Source organism: Pogonomyrmex barbatus, unplaced genomic scaffold (genome assembly GCF_055798465.1).
Source record: "Pogonomyrmex barbatus isolate J1 unplaced genomic scaffold, ASM5579846v1 scaffold10, whole genome shotgun sequence".
In the NCBI taxonomy this organism is placed as follows: Eukaryota; Metazoa; Arthropoda; class Insecta; order Hymenoptera; family Formicidae; genus Pogonomyrmex; species Pogonomyrmex barbatus.
This window is the reverse complement of record NW_028297099.1, coordinates 4,467,640-4,480,305: the sequence shown is the minus strand read 5'-3', so window position 1 is coordinate 4,480,305 and position 12,666 is coordinate 4,467,640. Positions and strand designations below refer to the sequence as shown.

General features: G+C 37.3%; 1 protein-coding gene across 2 annotated transcripts in view; it reads left to right on the top strand.

Annotated features, from left to right (window-relative positions):
• Positions 1-12,666, top strand: part of LOC105432611 (defective proboscis extension response 8) — a 160,491-nt gene that overhangs the window by 139,268 nt on the left and 8,557 nt on the right. For both annotated transcript variants that reach the window (XM_089070492.1, XM_011647494.2), the window contains one exon: positions 8,779-8,945. In XM_089070492.1, coding sequence (XP_088926618.1) covers positions 8,868-8,945 — 78 coding nt within the window. In that variant the 5' untranslated portion in view covers positions 8,779-8,867. The remainder of the gene's footprint in view (positions 1-8,778; positions 8,946-12,666) is intronic.

Sequence of the window (12,666 nt, the reverse complement as noted above, 5' to 3'; positions counted from 1 at the left end):
TTTCATGGAAATATACAACACATGCTTTTACAAAGTTCGCTGATCAGCATGCTGACGATAGAAAAGTACTTTGAGAAAAAGGACGGAGTTTGTGAATTTGACGCTATTCATTCACGAATTATAATCAGAGAGATGGTCGAAGAAAAACGTATTGAATAAGCAGGTTCTATCGATATTCGCATTTATGTTAATTCACAGCGCTGAATAAACAGTCGATAAAAATTTCAATAAAATGTATATTTCTGGCACAACGCATGGTCGTTTATGCTTCGAGCTGTTTTCGATTTTATGAAATTTGCCTAGTTAGAAATTCTATCTATTTCAAGTCCCATTTCACTCGAACGTAAAATAGCGAACGTTTTGCAGAGGTTGTGTGTAAAATAAAAAAAAAAAAGGCATCGGTTCTGTAGCGCGTGCATATTTTAACCGACCTACATATAGCCATAGCTTCAATTACATACATAGTTTCAATTATAATACTGCGCTTCGTGGCGCATATACGCAGACATATATACATACGCAACAATTTATTACCATTACTAACGCTTAAATAATAGTATGCCAATACTTAAAATTGCCGCTAAACGCATCCTGTCCCAATCCTAACGCTACTTTATGTCAATGCTAAAAATAAGAGAAACGTACGAACGTACTCAATTATGAATATTTCAAAGGAACGTATTATCGGAGTAAAGGCATGTTGAGATTTGTCAAATTGCATAAGGATTATTGGTAAAGTTTCGGGAAGACGGAATTACACGCGGATTAACGTGGATGTAATTTCCGTCCTTATTCGCCGCTGAATTCGCGTTTCTTCGGCGAAATCAATGTAGCTGCGAAAACTCTCGATGATTTTCCCGCATGTCGCAAACGTGCATACGTCTCACCGAATGAGACGTGTCACGACCACTGTCACACACCTGGACAGGATCCGGGAAAAAGAGGAAAAAGAGACCGGGACCGGGTATAACTTCGTTTAATACCATTGTATTCCACGTACCATTGCATTCTATCGCGATTTTTTCCATCTTTCTCGCACTTGTTCATCCGTTGTCATACACGACGGCGTAATTAAAAGCAACGACAGCGATGAACCGCGCATCATTGTGCGCCGTTAAAATTCAAATTTTAGTTAACTATTATCACACCGACCGACAAAAGATGCAATTTTAATTCAGCCGCCTCAGAACGCAACACTGCACTACAATACATATAATATATATAGGTATAAACACAATAAATGCCGAGAGAGCGTACATAATGACGAGAATGATGCGCTTTTGTTTTTATTGAAAATTATATGACAGACCAAATTAATATTTCGATAGTAAGTCAACGCGATGTCGCACCGACAACTTACAAATTATCTAAATTAATTTAACAATTCTTTTCCAATTATATGATGACGTAACGCGCACGGTTGATCAAAAACAGATGATTGCGTTTATATCTGACGCGCTATAATTGACTCGCTTTCCGGTTTTGACGTTCTCCTCTGTCATCGCATGAGACATTCGCATCCACGCGCTCACCATTCATCATGCTTCAGACGTTTATTATCTAACGACTCATTAACAGTTACTCTCTGCCCATCATGATTCACGATTCGCACCGACGCGACGCGACGCGTCGTTATTAACACCATCAGGGAGAGAGAATTACGCGAACGTAGACATATCGACTGTGTTAAAACTTAACGAGCCGTACTACCGGAATGTCGCGGGTTATCGCAACGGCGAAGTTGAGGCAAAGACATCGTGTCGACATATGCTCGCTGCTCATCCTCGCTTCACTGTCCCCGAACAAGCAACGCGTGTCGGAGTTCCGCGTGTCAAAGTATAACGTAGCCTTGGACTCTATGGTACTGATAATGCGCTTTTTTATGTCGAAGAACATTTGCGTTTTCCTTTCTATTCCTTTCTATATCTAATGTACCCGTCTTTTCATCAACAATACTAACGAGACGAACCACGGGACTCGTTAGCAGTATCGAGCGTACGTCCAAACAAAAATAATGCGACGGCATGCGACGACACCACTTACGCGTTACTTATTTGCAAAGTAATAGCATGTCGGAAGATTAATGGAAGAATTAAGAGCTTCCTCGCCTGCTTTCGTATGACTGATCGGAAATTAGCGACGCTGACAGCTGCCGGATGACAGAGTTCTCGCGAGGTCGCATAGCGGTGCCTATTTCCATCTTGTAGCGAAGCATATTGTAGCCGGGAGTAAAAGCGGCATGAAAAGTTTCGCGAAGTTGCTTATGCCCCATCTTCTCCCTATCGAAAGTCCCGGGTGTGCCAGCGTGCGTTCGATGGAAGACGGAAAGTCTACTAACTTCGAAGCGCGCAAGTAGTACATTAGGTAGATAGGTAAACAGATAGATAGGTATACATGGACCGGGCGTTAGCTATGTAGATAGATAAATGGATGGATATATGAATCGTTCGTTATGGCTCGAAGATTCCCTACGGTAAAATCGATACAACAGAAACAAAGTGAAGCACGATAGATCTTTGTAACGAAGTCAGAAGCATAAACAAGAATGGAGTCCCCAGGGAGATTCATCAAAAATGTAATGAAGTGAAATACGAAATTACTCGGCTGTTTATGAAACTTCCCTCGCAGCTACGAACTGTTTGTTTGGCGAATATTTTCTAATTGTTCTGCGAAAGTTTGTTGGAATATGCGTTGCGTTGCGAATTGTCTGAAATTAAATAGAGTTAACAATTATTATTATTAACTTTATAATACGACATTTCGCTGTAGCACAATTTACGTAAAAAGTTTTTATCGTATTATGTTATTAAATTGTTCTTTAATGTTAATATCTTTTTATTTTTACATTAATGCAATGTAAACGTTAGTATTTATTATATGCATTTCTAGACTAACAAGATTGAATATTTATGAAGATCTTTACAAATCTTTAATCGTATTACACAATTATGAATATAATACATGCTCATTATTATGTCTATTATCATATTTCCCCATATTATTATTATAATATTAAAAAATTTTATCACTTTGCATAAATATTAATTATTATCGAGTGATCGACACATACATGTTACTAATCGGATAATTAGCTATCGTCATTAATAGTAGATTGGTTCATTTATCTAAATTTTTAAACGAATCAGATCAATGTAATGAGTTGTTACACGAGTTGTAACACTAATTTAACTAGATCATTGAGAGATCTTTTAAAACGTTTCTGATGGCACCGATGTCAATGACGCAGACACACTCAATTTGAAGCTTTTTGCAATTGCACTGATCACATCCGATCCAATTTTTTTCTTTTTTCTTCCGCCCAAATCGAAATGCGACCGCTGCCCGTAGAAGCTCGCACTAGTTGTCCATCGAGAGAAAAGGAATAAAAAAAAAAAAAAAAACGTAAAAAGGGAAGTATTCGAGTGCCAGGAAACAAAGTTGGCTTATCCGACTGTGGGAAAGGAAACCGTTTGCGAGAGAGACAAGGAATAACGGGAAATAGGATTTTGCGGTCGGCTGACCAAACTGGTCACTGTTCTTCGATGTTCTCCGAAAGAATTCACTTCTGACTTAACGAATGAGTCATGATAGCAGCACTAAGGTTTTTCTCACGAGATACGGAGATCTGAAGTAATTACAACAACCGTATGTAAAATCGTTCGTACTTTTCTCGCTGTGTTGAAACAACTCTCTACAATTTCCGGACAAGCTAGAGACGACGTCGATCTGATAAATCACGACGAAAAAAGGTGGAAGGTTACTAATAGATCTATATGGGTACCTACATCCTATCTCCTCCTCTATTAGTTCACGACTTGAAGTGATTCCAATTTCGATCAGTTTGCAGTGATATCCTTTTCTCCGTAGTAGCGAGACGATTTCGTTGAAATTCCATCACGGGAGATCGGAAAGACAACGATGATGTGCGCGACGGGTGGATGATCGAACCCGCGTAAAAATCGTTCCTGTGGATTCGAGCGCGAAATTAATTTCCGGCGAAGGATCACGGATAATCCGTCGTCTATGATAAACTTGCTTCGCAAACGCATCTTTATCTTTAGCTATCTCCTGCTATCTTCAATATATCTCGGATACCGATCAGATAGGGAGAGATCTTTAAGTTTACAATTGATTACAGACGATATAGAAAGTAATATTTGTTGAAAAATTGATTGACGAGGAGTGAAACAAAAATATGCTAATGTTTGAAGATTAACCAAGTTTAGATTATAAAAAAAGTTTAAGTAATTTATCGACAGCAAAATGAAGATGAAAAAAAATATTATAAGAATATTAATAAAGTATTTTCCCAGAAAAAACAAGGGACGGTAAATTACGACGTAAAATTAAACTGTTCGTTTGAATTTTAATAAAGAAAAACTACAAAGTGACATTCCGAACTGTCGATACATAACGAGGGGAAAATCCATGCTCGCCCAAGGACAAAATTAATTTCTGGCATAACAAGCTCTCGACTGATCCGATAATCAGGGGACTTTTTCAACTTCCTTCTGGCGAAAAGGATCATAAAATTCAATCCACCGATAATTGTTTGAATCAATAGCAAAACTCATAGCATCAACAATATAACGTTTTACTAAGAAGATTTTAATCCCGATTGTTCTTCACGTCGTAACTACATTTAAATTAACTACGTACCTCTTTGCTCATATTAACAATTTTAAGAGTTGCATCGATAAGATGTGAAAATGTTTTGTCATACGAGAAATTATATTGGATCGTAAAATATAAAATGTGAAATATCGTGACTACTTATTATCAACTATTTCCACATCCGTATAATTTAATTTGCATATGAAACGAAATGATCAATAACTTAATATTTCCCTTTCGTGTTCGGTTAATGCACGCAAATATGCGTATACATATTTAAACATCCTATTTTGAGTGCAAAGCGAAACAGCAATCGTATAAGATTAATTTATATCAACAGTCGTTTGAAATAATGTTACATACAGCTAATTCATTTCTAAACATATAATTAGAGACATTTAGAATAAACTAGTACATACAGATAAATTATTAAAAAATAAATTTGTTTGGATATATGTATTTTATGCCCTTTATAAGAATATTTAGATATAGTTACAAATATGCTAAAAATTTATCTCAGTAGAAAAAGATAGAGTAGAGAAAATACAAAAGATACAGTTAAGTAGTTTATGTCTCAATTGAATCACCTATCCTAAGTGAATACGTCGTTACGGAAATAAATATCGTCGCTCCAATTGGCGGGCATTCCTCGGCCGGAAATTTCGATGAAAGGCGCGCACGGGCGAACTTTTCTCGCGTGGAACGCGGCAAAGTTCCTACGGAAGAATCCGAGTAGGAAAATTAATTTCGCGAGCGGGAAACGGACGACGTGAGACTCGTGCGAGCACGCTTGCATCGAACACGTTCGAGGGAACGCCTTCAACATCGAGAAGGCCTCGAAAACGAACTCAATGAGCAGCAGTCTCGCGAACCTCGAGGTCGAGCTCTCTCTCATCACGGAAGTGCTTCTGCCAGAAAGTTTTGAAAGGCAATTACGAGGGTTATTTTATGACAATATGCGCGCACACGGCCCTTGAGTGCAACGTTACGTCTGGAAAATCCATACGTTTCGAAGTTTTGTATTATCCGCAGCAGCACGACGCACGTCGACCAGCATTTCGAAAAGTTCGACGAAATTGGAGGTACGAAGAGAAATAGAGTGTGCCAGCGGCGATTATGCTTAACCCCGTCATCGATGAAGTTTGATATTACGCGCACGTCTACGTCGCCTTTAAACTTCATGGCGCTTACGAGCCCGGAAGCTATTCTCCCGTTAAAGTCCGGAGATTAACCGTTGTCTTGCGGCGATGTTAAGAACATGAAGAATGCGTCAATTTTATCACGCCAATGCAATTTTGAAAAAGATGAGAAATAAGAATTATTATGATTGATTGCGATAAAAAACCTGATGCAATTATAAGTTTTGTCTTAACTCAGCCTTTTTAATGTCTATTTATTCTTTATGTAGAGATAATTATCTAAACCTAAGTATTAACAAAAATGATTCTCGGTATAATAATGGGCAATAATAGGGCAAATGAGAATCAGCGCTGTAGACGATGCACAAATTACATTTTCAATTTTAAGTTTATTAGTAAAAAGTTCCAAAACGGTTTGACTCAAATTTGAGTTTAGGAAATGAGAATTTATTGCTCATTATTTCCTTAAACTTAATGCAACTTTTTAAATGTTTGTAACATTTTTTTTATTTCTGTATAGATTTGAAGAAATTGAAATTAATCTCACATTAAAATTGGGTTTTTATATGTATATATGTATATATATATATATATATATATATATATATATATATATATATATATATTGTAAAAGATATTATTCGTCGAAATAAAACACACACACATACACACACACACACACACACACACACACACACACACATATTTCTTTTTTGCTCTTTTGACGAATAATATCTTTCTACAATTCATTTTACGTCTGAAATCAGCTTGATCAAATTATAATACTTCAAGAATTTAGTGGTTAAATATCGACGTTGACAATATATAATGAGGAAGTAGAGTAAGTATCTCCGTCCTGGTTGAAATCAACTCTGCAACGAGCGAGAATACATGCAATTCCGTACTAATCGCGAACTCGCCCTAAACATCGTGCAGTTGGAAATTCGTGGCGCACGGCTGTCTGGCTTTGTGAAGCACTTGACGAAATATAATTCGCAACTGAGAAAGTGCTTGCCCGCACACAGCTGATCCGGAAGTGCAATTCTCGAGTTGGTGATAGTTCGTGCGTGCACCTCAAGTATTTGCGCCGCTGCAGTTACCGCTGTATTTCCTTGTCTTAATCAAGAATCGCGAATTCGAGTGTAAGAATACGGATTACGCGAAATGGATGAATTATTGTCAACGTCGAAAAATATAGAACCGAGTTACATTAGTTAAAATCAAAATCTCAAAATGGCGTATAACAATGCTCGTTACTTACATTTTAAAACAAAGATTTATGTTTGTTTTTTTCTTTCGCATTTTTCTCTGGAAAAATATACTCTTCATATAATGTAACGCGTAAATATGCAAATGCTTGTTTATTCAAAAAGCAGCGGTGCGAGCATTTCACTGGGGCGCATTTGGGATACATTTATCAAAGAGGTAGAAAGATACTTAATTAAATTATGTTTAATCACAATTGCACGTCTCACGCAAAAATGCGCAACAACGCATTGTTTCAAAATTATAGACTGATGAGGTTAATAAAAACTTAATAATAGAAATAATACGGATATTTTCAGTTCAACAATGACGGTAATTTGATAATGTTATATAATATAAAAAGTAATTTCCAACTAAATATTTACATTGCACTGGTAGAATTACATTACATATATTACTAATGGCGATTTTTGTTACCTGCGTTTTAAGCAAAAATGGAGATGGAATAATCACCATGAATCAGATGTGCTATTTCATGTGTTCATTATTCTACAAATAATATTCGTCAATTTTTACGCTACAGCGATACAACTGTATATTGAAAATTGAATTCAATTAAAGGCGACTGTTACCAGTTAACGAAATCCAACATGACTGAAAACAAAGTGTATTGGGACTAGGATTACTTTTCAAAAATGTTACGCGCGAGTTTTTTGGTTTTCCAGTGAAAACTCTGCAATCTATTTTTTTCAAGATTTTTTTTTTAATAAGAATTTTCAATACTGAAATATACGGCTTATTCAGAAAAAAGATGTACTACCATGTATGAATTAATAATAGTATATAAAAACACATGGCGCACGTTTCAAAAGAAATTGCTGTCGCGTTTTAATAAAATATATTCTTTCTATGCTCTTTCAAGAATTTGGGATTATATTCACAATAATAGATTAACAAATTTTGTAGCATACAATAGTGATATCTTAATCTGTCAGATGTTTAAAGCGCGCGCTTTTATAAAACTGCTACCGTTTTCTATCGCACAAATTTTCTCTGTGGAATTAATTTATTTCAATAAAATAATCTTCCCGTACGTTTTTTCTGTAACGTTCACAAGATACGGGAGAAAAAATATCTCTCGAATAGCACGCGTGATACGTTTAGCAGCTAGTAAATGCACATGCGTGTACACGGTATCGCGCGGATTTCAGGGGAAATCCGGTCGTAACGTCGCGCTGCCGTCACGAAAAGGAACGTTACCGTCACGTCAAGATATAATGTGATGTATTTAAATAGGTCCGTTCGCGTACTGCCACGCGAACTTTCACGTGTACGACTGACGTGACGCGACAATCCGTGATGTTGATGCTACGTACGATCTCGAATCTGACGCGACCGACTGATTCCGCCTAATGCACTTCAAGAGCCAAGTGGCCTAACAAAATGTAATGTATTGCAAATCCGCCAAGAGTTGACGAATGCTCGGAACATCCCATCATACGCTGACTTCAGACATATTCTCATGTTTGAACATTCACTGACATGTTGTAGCGGAGCATACAATTATCTGTTAACGATTTGACAAACTAATATATAGTCGCGTTAGAAAGAGAGTAGAAAATTTACGATGCTGGAATTATTATTATTCCCATAATTTTTAACCGTTAATCAAAGCTTAAATGTAAACCTGTAAAAGATTGATCTTTCTCGAGTATCTATAATTTGCGATTTATCTTCTTTACGTGATTTTAAATTTTCTGTGAATAATGTTTCTTTTCCGAGAGATTCGCATTAATCATGAAGGTATTTTTGTTTTCAGGTGGTATAGCGTCATGTTTACGAAACTTTCGGACTGATTTCCTGGAGGAATGGCCGACGCCGGGTACCGGGCCCCACTTCGATATCTCTATGCAATCGAACTTCACCGGGCTGGTGGGGAAGACGGTACATCTCGTGTGCAAGGTGAAGAACTTGGGGAATCGAACGGTGAGCCATCGGAAAATCCATCGTCTGGTTCGTGACCAGAGGCGCTATATCTTAGCTCGAAGCGGACAGTGCGCTGGCCAACTACCCCACGTCGCTGTTGAATAATTTAAGGGTAGGGCCGCACGAACGACCTTGCGACCCTTCCTCGCGATCGTAGCGGATACTTTAATGGCGTATCACGTCGCCAGATTTGCCCGCTCACTCGCTCGCCATTGAGAAATCTGTTAAACGACTTTCTAATCGATCGATGGTCCGCGAATGGAAAGTTGGAGTGTCACTCAAATCGTATCAAGTACCGGTACCGCGTCAAGAAAAAAATAACAAAGGCGCGAATTATTCAAGTAAAATATATAAGAAACTTAAAAGATTCTTTGTGACAAGGGTCACAAAGTACATCATATGTCACATCACTTTTATTAAGATTGTAAGGTATCTAACTATGTAGTTGTTGAAATTGATCGTGAATATTTTAGTCTGCATATAAAATTTATATCGCTGAGATTTTCTTCTTATGACCAAGCTATTTTTGTTTCTTATTGTTATACCTGATATAATTGCAACGATGGCAACCGCGCGCATCACGCGAACGAGTGCACCTCTATGGGGACGCTTCGCTTATGAAATATAAAATCGCTGTTCTTATACGGTGAAGTCCGTGGCGCGGTTCGTCCAACGTAAATGGGGCTATTAAATAAACATTACTGTTCCTTCATCGTACACGGTGCCGGCGTCTCATGAAAAAGGCAGGCGATGTTAGCGTTTATGTTCCTGCATTATTAACCGCTCTTCTTATACAGTGAACGGAAGCGTTCTTTTTGTGTATCGCGCGTCGGCGAATTATATCGCTTTGAAAATTCCCCTTCTGCAATTATATTGGCTTTACAGATTGTTCTGGCTGAAAGTGTTTTGATACTCGAGCGTGTCGTCACGCTATTCGCATATCGTTTAGCGGTATTACCTTCTCATATGATAATTCTCCACATTTGCGTTTAAACATCGCAATTAATTCCAATTATCGAACGATATCGCTAAGTAAAAATGTGAAGAAAATATTGAAAATGTGAAGAATGAAAAATTTGCAATCGATCGCCTAAGTACGAGATAGCATGACCACACACGATCAACCGATCGTAATTTTTTTAAAAACGCCACTCTACCTATAAAACTGGTATATCGATAGTCCTTCCTGTTCTATTCTAACTGCAAATTTATTACTAAATTTTAAATTACTAATTTTTAGGTTTGCGTGTGCTCGTAATGAAGCTTGAGATAATTTCCAAGAAATTATCTTGTTACATTTTCTTCGTTCTAGAAGATATCAAACATTCCGTTGATAACCTTAGTTTAGGGCTTTGATCATTTGGTATTGCAATCACAATGGACTCTTAATTTCATCGAGACACTCGCGAATTACGGTGCTCTTCTGTTTTCATTAGTCACCGGATCGAGGCCGAAGTGTTTACTCTCGATAAAAAAAGCTTCAAGTGGATTGGAACATTTGTTATTCAAGCTTGCAAAAGCCCCATTATGTTCGACGCCCGCGACGCGCGTTTAATCCTTTCGAGCTTACTTCGCTGACACGATATCATCGGATCCACTATGATATATGACGCTATCATAAGCGCGCTGAAAGATCAAGCGCTTCCTACTACCGCAGGGTTTGCGAACGCGAAGGCGCATAATTACCGGCTGTTTGCTCGGACCGTAGCTAAGAAGCTACGGCAAATACATCGCGGATGATAATGGTCGTCTTCATTAGTAGACACCGTAATCCGTCGGTTTGAGATCGGCTTTCCTTCCCAGGAGGCAGATCAACGTCACCGTGTAGTCCGATCTTCGCAATTATTTCAATGGAATGTAATGAATTTAAATTGTTAATAGCGAGAACTCAATAGCTTAACATAAAATAGTACTAACCGAACTAATTTCATATTAATCGGAGTACCATTCGTGTTCTCGTTCCTTTGTGCGTTCAATATCCAAATTAAATTTACCTTTTTAAAAAAGATCAAATTTAAGGGAAAAGATCGAACAGATTGAAATACCAATACATTACATTAACAATACACTTTATTTGATATTTTAACTTACATTATTTGTAATGCATTTTACAAATAATGAAAATGGAACATTTTATATTCTGATGAATTCTCATTTGATTATCGCTGCGTATTGTTATGCTTTAGTTTACGCTGCGTATACTTGTCTAGATAAATCCACTGCTTTGATATCGCAGCGATACTATACAACGCAGCGAATCATTGACCGCGTGATTATCTTTTGCATTTCCAGATATTCATTTCGCGGCCTTCCGATAATAATTGGCGATCGTGCAGTTTATTTGTTGCGTAAACACGAGAACGGCTCGTAATCGCGCTCGCACATCGAAAACGCGTGGCTTAAATATCCACAATGGATCATAGATTAACGGCAGGTTCGACGAATGATGCAAAAACTTGATAAACGAAGCGTAATCGTAAACAGGGATTCCCATGTTTACGCCGTTCGATATTACATGATATTTCTGTAATGATTTATTGAATATTAATCGAAGTCTCTCTCTCTCCTACCCCCTCCCACTTCGAATATTCAAATCGCGCACAATTACGTGCTGTCAACGCACCGCCCTGATTCGCGAAATTAACCCGAATGAACAAAATGTGTACTGGATGCCCAATTTATTTGAATGACGACAGATGTTGACGACATGCAATCTTGAATTGTGGATATAACGTTTTGAGGCCTGAGGCTAATAATTATAATTATTATAAATAGAAATACCGATATTAGAGATTATCAAAAAGGCAGGCTACGCTTTTTGTATTAGTTCAATGTAATAAAAGCAACTTTGAAAAATTTTGACAAGTAATTTTCAAAGTAATTTTCAAGTAATTATCCCGTGCGATTTCTTAACGGTTAAACTTTTAAAACTTTTATGTACTTATATAGATATTCCTTAGAATTTTATAGCTCGAGATGCATGTTGTCGCGCGCTTTTACTTTGTTTCAGTCGTGCTAAGCTAAATTACTGTCAGTCCGCTCTGGACGAGGTTCTTGCCTCTTTTCTGAAATAAAAGCAACACTATGCTACAAAGCACTCAAGATTATTAGAAAGCGTTGCTGCGCTCGTTGTCTTTTTATTGTTCGCGCTACAAAGATTGACGTATCCTTGTATCGTAAACGTTTCAGTCAATCTTAGTCCTCCCTTCTTTCTACAAGAACTCGTGATTGAAGAACCGATCAAACAAAAGGGAAGCTTTATATTTGTAGTGTTTTGTTATTATCGGCTTTAAAGCTTACTGCATATTAATAATGTATAAATCATTTATTCTGAGCCAACTTGAAATATTATCATATTATTAAATTATTATTGTTGTATTAAAATATTAAATTAACGTAACATATACAGCACAGTAGATAATAATCATTTATTAGTAACAAGATAGTTGATGCATTTATGAATGATTGGAGAGCAGATTGTATATAATATTCAAAATTACGTGAGCATACACGAGGATATTTCTCTAAACATCCAACAGCGAGATTCCTCGAGCATATATAATTAATATTCTTATATTGCAATATGGAGCACTCAAGCATAATGCACGGTCATATTTTCGCTTCCCGTTATCGTCGAGTCGCATAAGCGTACAGAACTGCACAGAGGTAACGCTGTGCATAGTATTGTGCACCATTGCCACGCGGAGGTTTCAGTTGAATT